General features: G+C 39.1%; 3 protein-coding genes and 1 pseudogene across 8 annotated transcripts; all 4 read right to left on the bottom strand.

The window, feature by feature from the left end:
- Positions 1-348: 348 nt before the first annotated feature.
- On the bottom strand, positions 349-2,067 carry LOC111802596. The gene has a single exon (XM_023687023.1). It carries the CDS (start codon positions 1,156-1,158, stop codon positions 670-672), a length of 489 nt encoding a protein of 162 aa, XP_023542791.1. The 5' UTR covers positions 1,159-2,067; the 3' UTR covers positions 349-669.
- A 709-nt stretch (positions 2,068-2,776) lies between these two features.
- Positions 2,777-10,631, bottom strand: LOC111802437 (starch synthase 3, chloroplastic/amyloplastic-like). 2 transcript variants are annotated; one of them, XM_023686802.1, is made up of 17 exons: positions 10,544-10,631; positions 10,217-10,454; positions 9,787-9,859; positions 8,433-9,695; positions 7,581-7,795; positions 6,799-7,069; positions 6,454-6,629; positions 6,127-6,234; positions 5,688-5,797; positions 5,332-5,437; positions 4,888-5,058; positions 4,629-4,757; positions 4,302-4,484; positions 4,003-4,134; positions 3,819-3,930; positions 3,537-3,660; positions 2,777-3,200 (listed from the first exon to the last, which is right to left on the bottom strand). In XM_023686802.1, exons 2-17 carry the CDS (start codon positions 10,349-10,351, stop codon positions 3,071-3,073), a joined length of 3,438 nt encoding a protein of 1,145 aa, XP_023542570.1. In that variant the 5' UTR covers positions 10,352-10,454; positions 10,544-10,631; the 3' UTR covers positions 2,777-3,070. The 2 variants fall into 2 exon arrangements, with proteins under 2 accessions (XP_023542570.1, XP_023542569.1); XM_023686801.1 differs by having other exon boundaries at positions 10,217-10,618.
- Positions 10,632-11,814: 1,183 nt separating this feature from the next.
- On the bottom strand, positions 11,815-12,969 carry LOC111802153 (annotated as a pseudogene).
- Positions 11,942-17,365, bottom strand: LOC111802457. Of its 5 annotated transcripts, none has more exons than XM_023686836.1 (8): positions 16,761-17,365; positions 15,914-16,669; positions 15,631-15,821; positions 14,556-14,762; positions 14,381-14,441; positions 14,147-14,273; positions 13,714-14,098; positions 11,942-13,499 (listed from the first exon to the last, which is right to left on the bottom strand). In XM_023686836.1, the coding sequence occupies exons 1-7, from the start codon at positions 16,983-16,985 to the stop codon at positions 13,737-13,739; spliced, it is 1,929 nt and encodes a 642-aa protein (XP_023542604.1). In that variant the 5' UTR covers positions 16,986-17,365; the 3' UTR covers positions 11,942-13,499; positions 13,714-13,736. The 5 variants fall into 5 exon arrangements, with proteins under 5 accessions (XP_023542604.1, XP_023542601.1, XP_023542602.1 ...); XM_023686833.1 differs by having other exon boundaries at positions 13,714-14,273; positions 16,761-17,046; positions 17,149-17,365; XM_023686834.1 differs by having other exon boundaries at positions 11,942-13,375; positions 13,714-14,273.

The following is a 17,365-nucleotide window of genomic DNA, read 5'->3' as shown; positions in this document are numbered from 1 at the left end:
GGCTAGCACTGTCACAAACGGTATTAGAACCAGGCATCAGGAGATGTGCAGTGAGGACGATGCTCCTCCAAGTACGGTAGATTGTGAGATCCCACATCAGTTAGAGAGATGAACGAACCTCTCCCGAGCTAGACACTGGACGATGACGCTACGCAGGATGAATTGTGAGATCCCACATCGGTTGAAGAGGTGAACAAGTCTCTCCTAAGCTAGACACTGGGAGATATGTCAACGAGGGCGCTGCGCCTATAAGTGAGGTGGATTGTGAAATCCTACAACGGTTAGAGAGATGAACGCACTTCTCCCTAGTAGACTCGTTTTAAAACCGTAAGCTATGCTCAAATTTGAGGGTAAGATAAAACTAAGTTTGAATTTACCTCAAAAAAGTGCCCATTCTTCCCCTTGTTCTTCATGTAGGGAAAAGAGTGGAAGAACTGCACAGGTGGGGATGCTATCAGTTATGAGAGTGCTCCGTAAATAAGAAACCACTTAGCCATGTAAAATGAAAGACATCGAAGCCATGAACAACTAACAAGAACTTCTCCCATCGAGTTCTTGCTAGAAACTCTGTTCTAAGCTCTGACAGACCATAACAATGGCGGAAATCAAACAAAAAAACACAGAACAAAACGATCATATTCGTCTCTGCCCTTTTTAGTTTTCTAAACATCACTCTAGAAAACCAGTCTTTGACAGAACGGCGTTTCGAACTTTGCTTAAATCTCTCCCTTTGAGAGTTCTTCCAACCCCTTCAAAAACAGAGCACGACGAGATTCGGCTCCTGGCTAATTTCTGAGCAATCCATTCATGAGGAGGCACCATGTCGTCGTCTTCTTCACCGTCGACGTCTTCTTGGTCTCCGTCGTCGGGTTTTTCACCGGAAAAGTCCATCTTGCCGTAAATTTTGGACCAATCTGGAATGACCACCGGAGCAGAGGATCGATTATCCGTCATCTGGGTTTCGTGGGTCCTTGTCGAAATGGATTTCGGTATCATTTTTGGAGCAGATGGAAGTCGCCAAGTCGAGTAATCATTGGTTTTTCTAGTGATGAAATTAGACGATTCCTCATTACTCTCAACAGAACTCCAAACATCTTCTTCTTCCAAATCTTCACTGACGCCATAGCTTTTTCTCAGAACAGAGCTCCAATTCGCCATTGGTATATGGATTATGAAAAAGGTGAAATAACTTCGACCCAGTAAGTAAATAGTTCTAGTGATTACTCATCCAGGAAACCGAAAAGAAAAACACGTAGATTCTAGAATTCCACCCTCGGTTTTGTTGTAAAGTACTCGGTACAGCAAAACAAAAAAAACAGAGGTTCTTTCAAGAGTTCTGGGTTTTGTCCATAATTCCAAAAATCACGAGGAAAATGGCAGGGAAGCTGTAAAAAAATGAAGAACAGGGTAAAAGGAAACGCTAAAGGGGATCTGGGTTGGTCTGAAAATCTCCAACGAAGCTCAGAGCTTTAAAGGAGACGACAAAAACAGAGCCCAGAGGGAAAACAGAGGGATCAGAGATGGGTTTTCCTTTAAACTCAAAGAAAAATTTAAAGAACAGAGAAAGCAAAAGAAAGTGATGGGGGATAGTATAGAATCTTAGTTTCAAGATCACAAATTTTACTTAACAGGAAAAGCCATTATAGAGGAGACACAGTGAATGGTGACAGAACAAATCATGGAAACAGAGCATTTGATGCTCTGTTTCCTTTGAAGAACAAAATTTAAGCTTTAATTAAAGCCTTGGTTGTAGCAGTTAGATGAAACAAGATGAGAGAAATAAGTAAGTGATGGGTTTGATTCTGACAGAACTTCACTGATTTCAGATTTCTGTAACCTTATCCTCGAACAAAGTCAGCAGTAAATGTGCTCGATCCGCTGTAAAAGTTCTGTTTTCTTTTTTTTTACAGAGAGAAAGAGCTAGTTTTACAGAGAGACGTGGCTGTCTACGAAGCTAGTTTCTTTGTTTCTTCTTCGAGTTGCCCAACGTTGGACGTGGAGGGAGCAGCTGTTGGTTGAGGAACAAGACAACATAGTACTTGTACTTTTTCTTAAGAGATTTCATTGAGATATTGTAAATTTGTGCTTCTTTCATCGAACTAGTCGGTATTTGGTTTTGATATCATCTCTATTGTTAATAGATATTGTCCACTTCGATTCGTTACATATTATCGTTATATTCACAGTTTTAAAACGTGTTTGTTAGAGAGATTTCTACGGTTTAAGAATTTCTACACCATTTCTCTCCCATCTTTCTAATTTTCTTTCGTACAATTTGACAACTTTCATCAGTGTCCTTTTCGGATAGCCCACCACAACCAGTAGCTACTGTTGTTTGTGAGGTCAATTAGCAGCAATCTACAAGGGTCGGTATCATGAAAAAGAACATCATGGTTGGCTTACCAGCCTCACCCCAACCGGTGCACCATCATGAACAAGAAGCACGATATAGTTTGAACACAGAACAGGAAGTACATAAATACTAATTTCTTTATATAAAAGCAAGTTAATTATTGTTGGATTTGGAATAAATGAAAGTTGACTTTGCTTACAAATTTATTTTCAACCATAATTTTTAGAAATTAGCAAGTGTTTTTAAATTTAGTTAATGTGAAAATAAATTGCTATCTTCCAAAAAAAAAAATAAATAAAGGTTTATTGAGCACCTCACCGTCAGGTCTAAAAACTATCATTTCCACCACTTGAATGGCTGTCCCAGCAGAAGCAACTTCAACCATTATAGTAACAAGACTAAAAAACTAGTGAGCATTTTCAGTGGTGAACAACAAGTGACTGCATAACCACTTGGATCTTATTATCAGATTCCATTTATTGGAACATCAGAACGTACATTCATATCTATAAAAGCTGAAGCATGCTTGCATTGTAAAGAAAGATGAATCAATTATTGAACTCTAAAGCTTGTGCCACCATAGATTCCTTGGCCTATAATAACTAAGGGAAATGAAGGCAGAATTATAACAAAACCTGTACAGGACGTCGAGTTCGAGTCAGATCGACACCGATATCGCGCTCCCCGCTCCGTTTTTCGAATGTTTATCACTGTTTCTCATTTCCGGGCTGCATGGTAAAGCTCCAAGTAGTCGAGAGAAGGCCGGTTCCAAGACCAGTCTTGATCCATGACTCTCTGGCATAATGAATCAAACCAGCTCCGATCGTTATACCATGCAGAGATTGCCCTGAAATGAAAACAAACTTTGTTCAATACAAATTGTGTATAGAATCATGGGAGGAGCATGATGATTGTAGAACTGCCACCAACTCAATCAGAATCAATGAGCAATATGCAATGCTAAACGTTAGATGGTACCAACCACTCTAAAAATTCGACCCGTGTTCTAACCAGATAAAGAACAAATGGTAATCAATTAACAGGAGTAAAGGAGCAGAGTTTGTCACTTTTATTCAACTTTCCATGGAATTCCCGGATGGCCAGTTTGAGGAAAAGATCTGACCGGCAGAAAACTTGTAGTGAAGAAGAAAACTCACTCATCAGAGTTAATGTTTTAACTGACCTATTTAGAGCATAATCAACGCCAGATGGATCTGCTCCTTCAAAATTGAACCCATTTGTTTCAAGGCCTGCTGCCTGTGCTCTTTCTCTATCATGATCGACGTCAAACACAGTATCATGAAGTCCTACAAATAGTAATACACAGAAATTTAGTAATTAATTGTGGGTTCTAAAAATTCTAACACTGGATCTTAAGGTAGGTGTTACTCAGACATGGTTCTCTCAAGTATTACATACTAATGATGATAGAAATATGAACTTTAAATGCACATGTTGCCCAAACCTCCAGTTTTTCGGACAACAGGTACTGAACCATATCTCATAGCGGTGAGCTGAGTTAGACCACACGGCTCAAAAATTGAAGGGACCAGCATCAGATCTGCACCAGCATATATCTGCAATTATTGATTAGATGCGTTAGTAACAAAACTGGAAGAACTACTGTATTGAGTTCTGCATTGACATACAAGGTGTGAAAGAGGCTCGTCGTAAGTAAGACAAAGGCGAGCACGGTCAGGGTATGATGAATGCAACTCATTTGCCAAATTCACAAAATCATTTTGAATGCGTGGATCAGGAGCTGAACCAAGCAACACAACCTGCCATAGCAATAATATCTCATTAGCTACAACATCCAGGAGGAGCCAATCCTCGTAACATTTCTTAGTAAAGCAGCCCATTGGAATTAAAATGAAATATTAGCTGTAAAAACTAAGGAACCAAACTGTAATTTCAAGCAAAACAAGGAAGCAACATGGTAAGATACCTGTCCACCCCGATCGAGAGTTCGCCAGATGGCATGCTTGATGAGATGGATTCCCTTTTGATGAGTTAGGCGAGTGATGATTCCTACTAAAGGAAGATCAAACCTACTTAGGCCAAGTCTCTGTCTTAATGCTTCCTTAGCAGCTGTTTTTCCCTCAATAACATTCTCTGAAGTGTAAGGTACCTGATTATTTTATATAAATAGATATCAGAATAAACTTCATTAGTGATACAGTTCCAAAGAAAAAGCCAGTTAATCAGGTTCATAGTAGATTATTTCAAAAGCCAAGTAATAGAATATGTTGCAAATGACGAAGAGAAGTGTTACAGGAATAAAATCGTCATTATATGGATCCCATATGTCAGGGTCAATTCCATTCACTATGCCATGAAATTTATGAAGATGGGGTGCAATGACAGGATTTCCCGCGACCTCCTTTGAGTATGTAGGAGACACCTGCATATAAACACAGGAAGATTCGAATGATAATTCAAGAAAAACTACAAAACAATTGCAAGACTCCAAGTAATGCATCTAAAATCACGCAAGGTCAAGTCATTGTTTGCTTAATAACGTGATTACTGACAGTTGTAGCCTTGTCCGAGTACAACATTGCTCTCCCAATAAGCTGCGCTCCAAATTCTAAATTGTGAATAGTGAAGACAACCCGAGCTTTAGTAAGGCCATAGTGCATGTACTCTTCCTTGAATAACCAAGAAACTGGAGCACTAGACCAATCATGGCAATGGATAATATCCTGCCCAAGACAAAAACATAATTAAGAAAGTAACCATTTGCCATGTATTCTTCCTTGCATGTTCTAGAGAGAAGGAAAAATAACAATCTAAGATCTAATAAACTAAGCAGTCTCTCATAAGGTAATGCTAAAGAAAAGTTATTTTTCAACTTAATACTTGTGCCCTGACAACTAAATCCAAGTGTGCAGGGATGCTAAACATTCATACCAATATTTGCAATGAACATTTTATTGATAAAACCACTACGAGCATTCAGTTAAGTGCATACTTACAGGGTGAAATCCTCCTTGAAGTAAGAATTCAAGAGCAGCATGACAAAAGAAACCAAACCTCTCTGCATCATTATTACAACCATATATACATCCTGTCCAAAAAAGCCTAACAAGTGGGGATAAATATGTTAGATATTTCTTTGCCTACCAAGTGGGGATAAATATGTTAGATATTTCTTTGAAGTGATCCTGCAAAGATGAAGTTCCAAGTGCAAGCATAAAATAGAAGGTTTATGAAATGATAACTTCCTCTAGCAATCAAAGCCAAGGCAGAAATAAAATTCAATAATACAACCTAAGCTTGACTACTTCACGACATAAAACCTAAATATTTAAAAGACAGTCAAAATATTTACCCATTTTGAGGCTCCAGAAAGTAAACAGAGAGCCCTTCCACTTTGCCAAACCAGACTTTTATTTCTGTTCCATCCCAGAAATAATTTTGCTGATGGTGAAAATTTTCCACCTACAAGTTTTTTTTGGGTCAAATTGTCAATGTGCTCAGAATATTAAGTAAAACAAGAAGGCTCTCGCGGAGAGATCAATTGTGAAAAGGCATTTACAATGTTTGATATTCAAGCATTCATAATGTGCGTCTTTTAGAAGCCCTGAGGATGTAGTCATGCATACACCATTAAGTTTTCTTAGCAAACATCTAATGCTGAAATCATTACAATGAAACCAAGCAGGTTGCACATATTTCAAGGTTCTAATCAAATGGGTGTTCTTTGGACGATAAGAAGTGAGAAAGATTAAAAAGCAAGGAGATACGAACTAATTGGCAATAAAGCTTACATTGCTTAGGTTCAGACAGTCATATTTAGGAAGAACAATGTCCACATTATGGTTCAAATCTTGAATAGCACGGGATAAACTAGTCACAACATCACCAAGACCTCCAACCTGGATAGCATAGAAAATAAAAGAAATACAAATGTGAGTACTTACCTTGCAATATCTGCATTAACAAAAGTGGGAGAACTCCTTTTGTTGGGCTAACGTTTTGTAAGGCTTGACATATTCTTTCATTTTTCTCAACAAAAAGTGTTTCTCGTTTTAAGAAAATAATAAAAGTAATAATAAGTACAATGAATAATGAATCAACTCGAGACAAAAGTTTACCTTTGCAATAGGGGCCATTTCTACGGCAATATGCACAATGTGCAAGGGTGGCTCCTTAACTAACTGACCATCCACAGGTATATGGTAATCCATGCCATTCTTATTGTCAAACGTCCCACCATCTTCCCACTCAGAAAATACAAAATCCATCATATATGCGTCCTTTGGAACCTTAACTGCAGAAACAAATGAAACTACAAAATAAAGCATCTCCTAAATGACAAACAGAGAGAGGAGAAAAGAGAGAATTTCCCCGCATCAAATTTGCAGCAAAAAATGGGCAGTTAGAAAAAGACGCCGTTAATCTCACCCAATGATCAAAAGGTGTTAGAAATGGAGTCTCACCAGTGGCTTTCACACGGCTGCTACCATCTGCAGGCAACATTTTTTGTGGTGGCAATGGACCCTTACGGTGGGACCAACGATTAAATGAACATCTAAACCATACTTCAGGTTTTCCATTCAGAGGTGTATTGGCAGGATTGTAAAATACTGTCACTGTGCTTCCTGCTTGAACATCAACAGGATCAGTAAACACTATGTGCTTCTGTGACAATAAAAAGTTTTTCAAGGTTCTTTCCTTTATCTCAGATTTCATACGAGCTGTTCTTTCAGCCTACAATAAAGAGATACACAAATTAGTAGCTGCAAGTATGAGGGAGTCAATAAAAACTACTTAAAAGTACTAAGAATTACAAATATGAGCATGATTCAACCATTATGCATATACTCCTTCCTTTGTTGAGGTCTGGTGTACTCAAAGAATAAAGAAAAAAAGTAAGGGAGTTAAGCAATAAGTCTAAATAATATTATTCTAAGCACCTTCTCCGACAAACAATTAGAATGTGTCAACTTAAGCATACTCTTGACCAAGAGGTAAGAGGTTCAAAACCCCCTATCCCACATGTAACTCAAAATTAGACTAAACTACAGAATCAATAAATGAAATAAAGAAAATATGAAGCAATTTAGGATGCTAGATATCATCTGCATTGAAACGAGATATTCAAGGTGGCCTAAAAATTTCTGCACAATATTGTGTTCTGTTAAGATATGTGTAGAATTATTGCTGTAAATAAACAAGAAATCAAATATGGAGTCAAGTGTAAATATTTTGGTGAATTGACCTTGGTACGGGCAGCCTCCTCTCTTGATCTCCTCTCTTCCTGAAGTTTCCTATAAATCCACTGTTCTTCCTCAGCCCAGTATAGCTCCTCCGAAATGGCTTTTGGAACAATGGCATGGAAATCACGACGCTTGTTGTTATCATAAATATTGACCTTATTGGGTGGCCCATCAGCAAGAACCCAATCCAGAATAATGGCTCGATCAGGTACAATTACTGCAAAATGTATAGTTGTGCATGTGCAATGAAATTCAATACTAACTATAAAAACAAAATTTAACATCAGCCTGCAAATGAAGAGATCAGAAGACTCGATGAACGTTTGTTTTTCTCTTAAACCAAGGGTGCCTATAGATTTACAGCCTTCTTCGTTCCCCCACAAACATCTTTCTAGAGGAGATACTGGTCTCAAAACCAGCAAGTGTACGATTCTTCCCCCATTCGATAAAAATTAACAAGCTGGACCATAAGCGGAAAATTCACTTTGGTAGCTGAAGATCACACTATGTATGATCTGACTATAACGAATCTCTCAAAAGTATCTATTACGAAGGACCTATGACTTCCCCCATTCAATAATGATTAACAACCTGGACCACAAGCGGAAAATTCATTTTGGTAGCTAGAGATCACACTATGTATGATCTGACTATAACGACCGTCACGATCTTTTAAAAGTATCTATTACGAAGGACCTATGACAATTGTCTGGTACCACACTGCATCACCTGATGCTTTCCTCTACATTTTTTCTACAGGACAGGGTTTGTTATCTGTTGTCAACAGGCCTAGCATGTAACAATTCAAGCAACAAGATGGATGGTAAAAAGGAATAGAAGACATTTACACGTACCATCAGCGTACCACCAATCACAATCGTCCCTTATATCAGAAAAGACAAACATTTCAATAATGGATAATCCATCTGTCCAATTATTATGCCCACCAAGAATCCAAAGCTCTTTTGCATGAGCCAGAGGACCTGATCTTTTATTATAGTATAACCTGACTGAGTCTTCACCTTGAAACTCAGCAGGTTCAATGAACCAAACATTACTAACAGACCTCACTGCCATTTTTGAAAGCTGTTTTAACGTCTCTCTTCTTTTTTCAGTCTCTGCCTTCGCCTGGGCTCTGTCGGTTGCCCTAGCAACCTTCTCAGCTTCTATTCGCCTCAGTTCTTGTTCTTGTCTTTCCCTTTCAGCCCTCTCTTTAGCAAGTCTTTCTAGATCTTTACGTTTCTCCTCTAATAGGAAATCTTCAAATGTAGAGGCATCCATTCCACCTTCCACAGATATGCAGAAATCTTTTCCATCATTATTTTCATAGACATCTTTCCCATTAAAGAAGACGAAGTCGATATTGTAAGCCTCTTTGGGAACATGAATTTGACAAGACCACCAATCCCCACTTAGATTTGCTTTGTTTAGCCTTATAGTAAAAAATTTCCACTTCCAGTCATTCAATGCTCCCATGATCATAATTTCTGGCTCTTCACTCAGAATAGAAAAACTCCTATTAAAGAACACTTCTATATTTTGATCAGGTTTAACAACTTGCGGAAAAACAAATACTCGAATGCCTCCTATGAGATTTTCATTAGCCAGTCTCTGAATTTCCTGTCTCTTTGCATTTGCTTCCATCTTCAACTTCAATTTCAAAGAACTTTCCTTGGTTAACTTCTTTTCCATCTCAAAGAGTTTCACAGAGTTATCTAGGACATCTGATACTGTTTCACTTGGTTCACTCTCCTCTTCTTTCTCTTGTAATCCGTTGTCTATCCCACTTAACCCACCAATACCTATTGGTGCAGTACTTTTAACAACAGACGTAGCCTTGCTTGTCAAAGAGATTTTATTTTCTGCATCATTCTCAATATTTTGTGAAATTTTAGCAGACAAGTCCTCCTCATCCCCTACCTTCAACTTAAGTGCTGCCTGTTTGGGCTCTATGTGTGTACTAGATTTTAGCGTTGCAGAGCCCTCTTTCTCTTCATCTCGCCTCTGATCCTTTTTAGGGATACTTTTTCCTATAGGAACTTTGGGTTTGAATCCCTTTGATGAAGAGCTTTCAAATCTCGCTGTTGACAAATTCCTAGATCTCTTCCTTGATGAATCTACAAGGGTTCAGTTTCAATTTAATCATGAAAAATAATGTATAGAAAACTAAAACTGCGAAAGATTAACGTGAAAACCACATGAATTAACCTGACTGATTTGCACAGGCAACAATTCTGAACGACGTCCCCGCTACACGGTGCCCTCTGAACCATAATGGAGACTGATCCCATAAAGATATAGCAAGAAATGCAAAATAAGATACATCAATCCCAATTCCAAATAGTATAATGTTAACAAAGTGCAAGTCCTCAAGAACTGTGCTCTTATGGCATTGAAATTCATCGATTCCATCATGCATTTCCACAAATCTTTCAAAAAACATTACATAAACGCGACACCCTATCCTCCAAATTGATACAAAATGAATAGATTCCACTCAAGAAAGAAGCGATCCAACGACAAATACGAACCTCTTTTGAATCAAGCACCATTACAACCAAAGAAACAGAAAACAGAATCAAAACACACAAACACAATGATACCAACAACGAACAAGATCCAAATTAGTAAAAAATACCAGTGTAGTAAAAGTAGTACACGACGCTCTATTCCCCTGAAACAGTCTAAACTTCGAACTCGCCGCTTGTGCTTCACAGAAATTCCTCCTCCTCCTCCAACTCCCCGACACATGAGCCTGAAGCGCCACCTCCATTAGAAACGAATCAACCACCCCGTTTCCCACTGTTCTTCTTCGATCAACTAAAAAATACGATCATCCAAACAAGCTTCAGATCGCACTCCCGATCAATCTCCGTCTAGAATCGCGCAAATGAATCATAATTAAAGGGGAAAAAAACAAAATCCCGATGCGAGGAAAAGGACGAAAGTTTGAATAAGCACACACCATGCAAGGCTTCGCCGATAAACAGCAAAAAAATAAGGAAGTGACTTCGCTCACAGCCATCAAACTCGAGATTATGGTCGGTTAGTCTGTGATTTTTGGTTGGAAAAAGGTGAATTAAATCAACGGTCAGAAATGGTCTGTGAGCTGATTGGATTGGAACGGCTTGCCACGTCGAATGGAGATCTGCCACGTCATTAAGATATTATTCTCTCTCTCTCTCTCATTATTAATTACGTGGAGATTCGATGGATTTTATTTTCGCGCTTAAATAAATATAAAAATAAAATGGAATAATAATTCTGCTTTTATTTCGCTCCTTTTTGTTGCACTCTGACTGGGTGCTTTCTTTCAACTAAATTAGTTAATTGTTTATTATTTTCTTTTTTTGACGTCATTAAATAAATAGAATTTAATTACAAAAAAAACAAATTATTCCACAAATAGTATTTTTTTTTTCAATTGTTTTTTTTATCTCTAATTATCAATTATATACTATTTTTAGACGTTTATCCCTCAATTATGATGGAAATTTTGAGCTTAAAATTGTATCATATTTACAAATATTTTTATTATTTTGTGTTAATTTGGATTACCCCTGAAACACTATCCTTCTTACTCCAATGATGTAACAAGGCTACAATATTTGTTTGTTTTTAACGGCTTATAGAGCGAAGTAACTATCATATCTTCAAGATCACTTTCATATGGTTGTGTGATATAAGTAAAAGGTTAATTATCATGTCTTTAGGATCACTTTCATTGCCTTTAGGATCACTTTCATTTAGTTGTGATATAAGCAGAAGATTAACTATCATATCTTCAGGACCAATTTCATCCGGTTGTAATATTGATCAATTCTTGTGCTTACTTGAGCAACCCTGTGTAAGATTTTTTTTTTTTTTTTTTTTTTTGTTCATAATTGCTATTATTGTAATTGCAAATATAGAAATGAAATTTAAGTTCATTAAAATTTTCCTTTAAATGAATTTCAAAAAGAATAATATTTATTTTTTTCCATATCATAGATGGTGTAATATATAAGTAATAATATATATATATATATAATCGGAACAGGGCAAGACGAGGACGAAAAATACCATCCTAGTTTTCAACTCTCTTTATCTAATGAGACGAAATCACTATCACTCTCTCCTACATTCCCCAATCACTAAGGGGATTTCTCATATCAGACAAATTCAAATCTCGATTGCACTCTCGTCACCAACAAGTCGATTGGGAGCGAAGAATCGAACAAAGACTTCCAATATGTTCTAGATTCTATAATTGAATGATATCAAGAATATAGAGATATACAACAACAACTANAAAAAAAAAAAAAAAAAAAAAAAAAAAAAAAAAAAAAAAAAAAAAAACAATGCATTGGCACCAGCAACAATCTCCAAAATTTCTCCAGTAATCTTAGCTTGGCGTTGTCTATTATACACAATCGACAAAGTCCTCTTCAGCTCGGAAGCATTATACGTGGCATTGCTCATAGCACTCATCCTAGCTGCGAGCTCACTCGCCAGCGACTCTTGCAGAGACCTCAAAATCTGGCTGTTCAAATACAGAGGCAATAAAGCATCCAAGATCTGAACTGGGTCCTGCTCGAACTCCAAAATCGGTGAGAAATCCGCCGTGCTTGTCCTCACTGAATCCCTTTCCACCGTCAATTTCCCTTCCTTTGTTGTTCATCTGAAGAACTCATCCTCTGCCGCATCCACACAGATTCCGTTCACATCACAGAGGAAGAAGGGTATGAATTACAGGGTCGGATTTGACTAACGACACGAATTTTGTGTATAAAAGCTCTACTTTATCGACTTCTTCGCTTCCAAATAAGGAAAAAACATCATCAGCTATGGCTTGAGCTTCTTTGGCTGTCGGAAAAGTGCCGCCTTCGAGGAATTTATCCACCGGAATGTCCGGCCGGCGGAGGAAATAAGTGTTACCCTTTTTACCAACGCTGATTACAGTGTAGTCAAGACCCGAGATTCTGGCTTCGGCTTTCTTGATGATGGAATTGTTGAAGCCACCACAGAGGCCGCGGTCGCCGGTGACAACAACCAATGCGACTTTCTTGACGGGTCTAACTTTAGTTAGAGGAGTGTCAATGTCCTCTGTTTGGAGTTGTTCATTGATGTTGTAAAGGACCTCGACCAAGGCCTCTGAGAAGGGTCTTCCATTAACAACAGCTTCTTGAGCTCTGCGGACTTTAGCTGCAGCGACAAGCTTCATGGCTTCAGTGATCTTTTGGGTGTTCTTGACGGAATCGATACAGTCTCGGAGCTCCCGAAGGCCGCAGTGGACTGGGGAAACTGATATCGAACGAGCTGGGTAGCTCTGGAAAGGGAGCTGAAAAGGGAGGATGCATCAGAGACGGTGGGTTTTGGGGACACCAACATTGTGAGGTTTGAGCAGGACATGGTCTAGCTGCCGGGGAGGGAGCTGAGGTCTGGCTTGGCGGAGAAGAGGGGCTGCAAAGAAGGTTTCGAGTTATTGTTGGGGTAAAGATTTATCTTCATTCATTGGCTATGGTGGTTCTGGTTCGTAAGAAACAAGTGAGAAACGAGTGTAGTAGAGAACTGAGGGAGGATGAGGTTTAAGGATAATGATTTGGGCAGTTGAGATGGCCGGAGTCAAGTTTTTGATTCACTTAGTAATGGTAGGTCCGTGGTAAACCCATGGTTCTGGACAACAACTAAGTGTCCTGAAGTGGGTCCGTGGGTCCGTGGTAAGGAATTCTCACGAGCCATTGCCATCCTTTCTGAGAACAACCCTCTCACTGGCACAAAGGGTGAGATCAGGAAGCACTGCAATATTGCCAACAAGCTACACTGAATTATAGGCTAAACTAGAACCAAGCCCGCTCTAGATGCATGTCTAAACTTTGAGCATTTATCCTAACAGTAAGAGCCTAATCAATGCTAGGCTGCTTTCTCATTTAGGAAATCAACTGCAAGAAAGTATAAGAACATCTAAAATTGATGATTTTCATCTTGATTTTAACAAGAACTTATCAAAATGAGTGAAAGTTCATTAAAAGGAATGAAAATGCTACAAATAAACTTGGTCATCAGCTTACCCACTTTCAAAGAGAGACAAAAGTAAGGGAATAACTGATATGGAACCTTAAAATAAAGCAGTATATTATAAAGGAGACGGGTTACCGTTTACTGCTTGTCGTTGTGTCTTAATCTTTACTGCTTGAAGTAGTGTCAGAATTACTATCCGTTTCTTCTGATAAATCCTCATTCTTTGCATCTTCCATAGCTTTTGGCATGAAGGGGCTGCAGGGAAAGCTGCAATGAGGCTGATTGAAGGAGATAAAATTGCCACTATATGGAAAAGAATGATATGTATAAGCTGAAGGGTAGAGCCCTGGATTGAATGAGTTTGGAGGCGGCCAATACATCAGAGGAACGAACGCGTTTGGTGGGAAATAATTAAGGGGGTTTTGGTTTTGGTAGGAGGCCACAGCACATGAAGAAATTGGATGGTTGCTCTCAATTGGTGTCTGAGATGGAGATGGCAGTGACTGAAATGCTGCCATAGCACGAGTTTGGATCGAAGTATACCCTACTGATCCAAATTTTGTTGAAGATGATGCCAAATGGGGTGCTGTTTTATCTGAAGAACCAGGCTGTTCGCTTGTGCTAGTTTGTTTTTTCCCCCTTGATTTTGTTGAAATGGTATTTCCAGCTAGCTGCTCCTGAACAAATTTGTCATCCTGTGTTGAACAAATTGTGTCAAGGTCTTAAATTCATGATGCAATTCTAGAATCAGAGCGTCTGAACATGAGTTCAGAGACTCTGAGTTGAGGGGATATGATCTCACATTGCTGTCGGCTGTCGAGCGTGCAAGAAATAGCTCCTCGCCTACGGCATCCTTGTCTGTCCTGCAAAATAAAGTTCATAGCTGAAGTGCAGCATTGTAGTTATAAATTATGAGTGAAAGTTCATAAAATGCTTCTATGTTCTTTTTCCTGCTACTTCCATTGCAATAGCAATACCTGTAGTATTTCTGAAGCAAGTCCAAATTACGGTATTTGGTTTCTTTGCGGACAAGGTCATCTGGAAAACCAGCCATGAAGAGAAGGGTAATGCCCAATGCTTTGAAAAAAAAGCTCCCACTGCGAGGATTAGCCAGCCTAGCCATCCTGCACATGAGTGGCCCAAAAGACTTGAGCTTGTTTCTTCCCATTCGCTGTCTCACATACCTGTGCATAATCAGTGACAATCTTCAAGTTAATCAACAGCTATGAACACAGCTATTAAAGGAACCTCTTTTTCTCATGTAATAGTCCAAGCCCATCACTAATAGATATTGTCCGTTTTGGCCCGTTACGTATCGCCATCAGCCTCACGGTTTTAAAACGCGTCTACTAGGAAGAGGTTTCCACACCCTTATAAGGAATGCTTTGTTCCCCTCTTCACCCTCCTTGGGGGCCTAGCGTCCCCGCTACACCACCCGGTGTCTGCCTCTGATACCATTTGTATCAGCCCAAGCCCACTGCTAGTAGATATTGTCCGCTTTGGCCCGTTACGTATCGCTGTCAGCCTCACGATTTTAAATGCGTCTACTAGAAAGAGGTTTCCACACCCTTATAAGGAATGCTTCTTCCCCTCTTCACCCTCCTTGGGGGCCTAGCGTCATCGCTGGCACCTCACTCGGTGTCTGCCTCTGATACCATTTGTATCAGCCCAAGCCCACTGCTAGTAGATATTGTCCGCTTTGGCCCGTTACGTATCGCTGTCAGCCTCACGATTTTAAATGCGTCTACTAGAAAGAGGTTTCCACACCCTTATAAGGAATGCTTCTTCCCCTTTTCACCCTCCTTGGGGGCCTAGCGTCCTCGCTGGCACCTCACTCGGTGTCTGCCTCTGATACCATTTGTATCAGCCCAAGCCCACCGCTAGTAGATATTGTCCGCTTTGGCTCGTTACATATCGCCGTCAGCCTCACGGTTTTAAACGCGTCTACTAGAAAGAGGTTTCAACCAATGTGAGATTTCGCAATTCATGTCAATATGTTTTACATGAAATTCAAACAATGACCGGTGGTCTTCTCACAAATGATCATCTTACTCATTCTGCGGAAGATTCCTCGTCCTGCCACCATATTTGATGCAGAGAAATAAACAAGAAGGACAGTTAACATCAAATGGTCGCATTGCTTTCTCTTCTTCAAGTATTTGAACAGGACATAGTGTTGGGTGGTGCCTGTTGGGATACAAAATCTTCCTCCTCACACCAGGATTCTCATACAACACATGCTCCTAATATCAAACAAACTACAAAGTTAACGTCGTAACGAGGCGAAACACAAGATATTTCCAGAACATACAACAATAAATCTTGAGCTGCTTACCCCAGGATTTTGAGGAGAAATGAATGGCTCTCCTTTCCTTATAATACTGAAATGATTGAAGTCTAACTCATACATCTCTTCACAGCCATGCCTTATACCAAGACATGAAAACACTATTATTTTCCTCATGGTATGAGACTGGGCGTTTCTCTGCAGCAAAGCTTCTGATTCAATAATTCCCTTCACTTCTTTAGGACAGAACGCTAACTTTGGAGGCTTTCTTTGCAATGATACACTTCCAAATCCGACATCATTCCCAGATCCCAGGATGTTTTGCGTTTGCTCATACAGTTCACTGTTTTCGGTTTCGTTCCTTTCACTTTTAGGCTCCAGTTTTTTTCCAGTTTCTTTAGTTTCTGTTTGATCATCTACAAATGTTGGCTTGTTTTCAGCACCAGATTGATTCTCGATACGTTCCGAATTCGAATCATGATATATATCTTGTTTAACACCATTGACACTCCTTGAATTCCCATTAGTTTCCCACTTCTTGATGTCAAAAGGGATTTCACTCTCCTCATGATAATAATCATTTTCATTATCAGTTTCGTCTGAATCAACACAATCTACAGTATTATCACATTCCTTTAACTTTTCATAATGCACAAACTGTGTCTCATCCATACTCATCCAACTAACCAATCGATCCTCTAGATTTACCTCTTTTGGGGACAAAAACTGAGTTCCATCCTTCAGTATTGCTTCCTCTTTGCTTCTTTTAAGCCTCTTGAAGCTTCTCCGCTTGGAACAACTGCCCTGAAATGGAAGTGAAAATGGCCATTGAGCGCATGAAACAAAATGAATGAAAAAAAAAAAGAACAACGAAATTAAAACTGAGAAATCATACTAGTTCATCACCAAGTTCAGGATCCTTAACTCTTTCCTGTAACAATTTAGCTTCCAGAAACGATATTCTCTCCATTAACTTCGCATTTCTCTGTCTCTCTCTGTGTAACTCATCCGCCATTCGAGCAATAACATTCATATTCTCCCCTTTGGATTCTTGGTCTATTGCAGCACATAATGCCGACGGATTAACCAAACCAGTTGCACAAGCTTGAATCTCCACCATCGACAAAAAAAAAAAAAAAAATCCCTAAAAATCCCTAAAATGCTAAATCAAAGAAACCGATCTGCAAAAACCATCGAAATGATGGAGAAACGTCTCAGAAGATGAATTAAACTTCAAATAGAAGCAAAATGCAGTAGAAATCAATTGAATAGAGATGATTTACACTATCTCAGATCATTCAAAAGAGGAAAAAGGGGGAAAATCAGTGGTAGTGATGAGTGATGAACCGCCTACGAATCGCCTATGAATCGCCGATGAATCCTACGGAGAGGGAAGTAAATGGCATGCAACAGCATGTGCAGTGGCATTATTCTCTCGTCACAAATTGCGTATCAAAATGCCAAAAATTCATTCGCTGCCTTCGAAAAGAAAAAGAGAAA

The sequence above is a fragment of the Cucurbita pepo genome, chromosome LG09 (genome assembly GCF_002806865.2).
Source record: "Cucurbita pepo subsp. pepo cultivar mu-cu-16 chromosome LG09, ASM280686v2, whole genome shotgun sequence".
Lineage (NCBI taxonomy): Eukaryota > Viridiplantae > Streptophyta > Magnoliopsida > Cucurbitales > Cucurbitaceae > Cucurbita > Cucurbita pepo.
The sequence above is the reverse complement of the archived record's forward strand: the minus strand, read 5'-3'. Positions and strand labels throughout refer to the sequence as shown.

Excerpts from the sequence above, each read along its gene's own strand:
- LOC111802596 (XM_023687023.1), bottom strand. The coding sequence starts at position 1,158 with ATGGCGAATTGGAGCTCTGTTCTGAGAAAAAGCTATGGCGTCAGTGAA.
- LOC111802437 (XM_023686802.1), bottom strand. The coding sequence starts at position 10,351 with ATGGAGGTGGCGCTTCAGGCTCATGTGTCGGGGAGTTGGAGGAGGAGG. Across the intron at positions 5,059-5,331 it reads TTCAAGGAGGATTTCACCCT|GATATTATCCATTGCCATGA; the intron begins GTAAGTATGCAC and ends TGTCTTGGGCAG. Across the intron at positions 3,201-3,536 it reads GTTGATTATGCTCTAAATAG|GGCAATCTCTGCATGGTATA; the intron begins GTCAGTTAAAAC and ends TTTTCATTTCAG.
- LOC111802457 (XM_023686834.1), bottom strand. The coding sequence starts at position 16,985 with ATGGTGGAGATTCAAGCTTGTGCAACTGGTTTGGTTAATCCGTCGGCA. Across the intron at positions 16,670-16,760 it reads CTGAACTTGGTGATGAACTA|GGCAGTTGTTCCAAGCGGAG; the intron begins GTATGATTTCTC and ends CTTCCATTTCAG. Across the intron at positions 14,442-14,555 it reads TTGCTTCAGAAATACTACAG|GACAGACAAGGATGCCGTAG; the intron begins GTATTGCTATTG and ends TTTATTTTGCAG.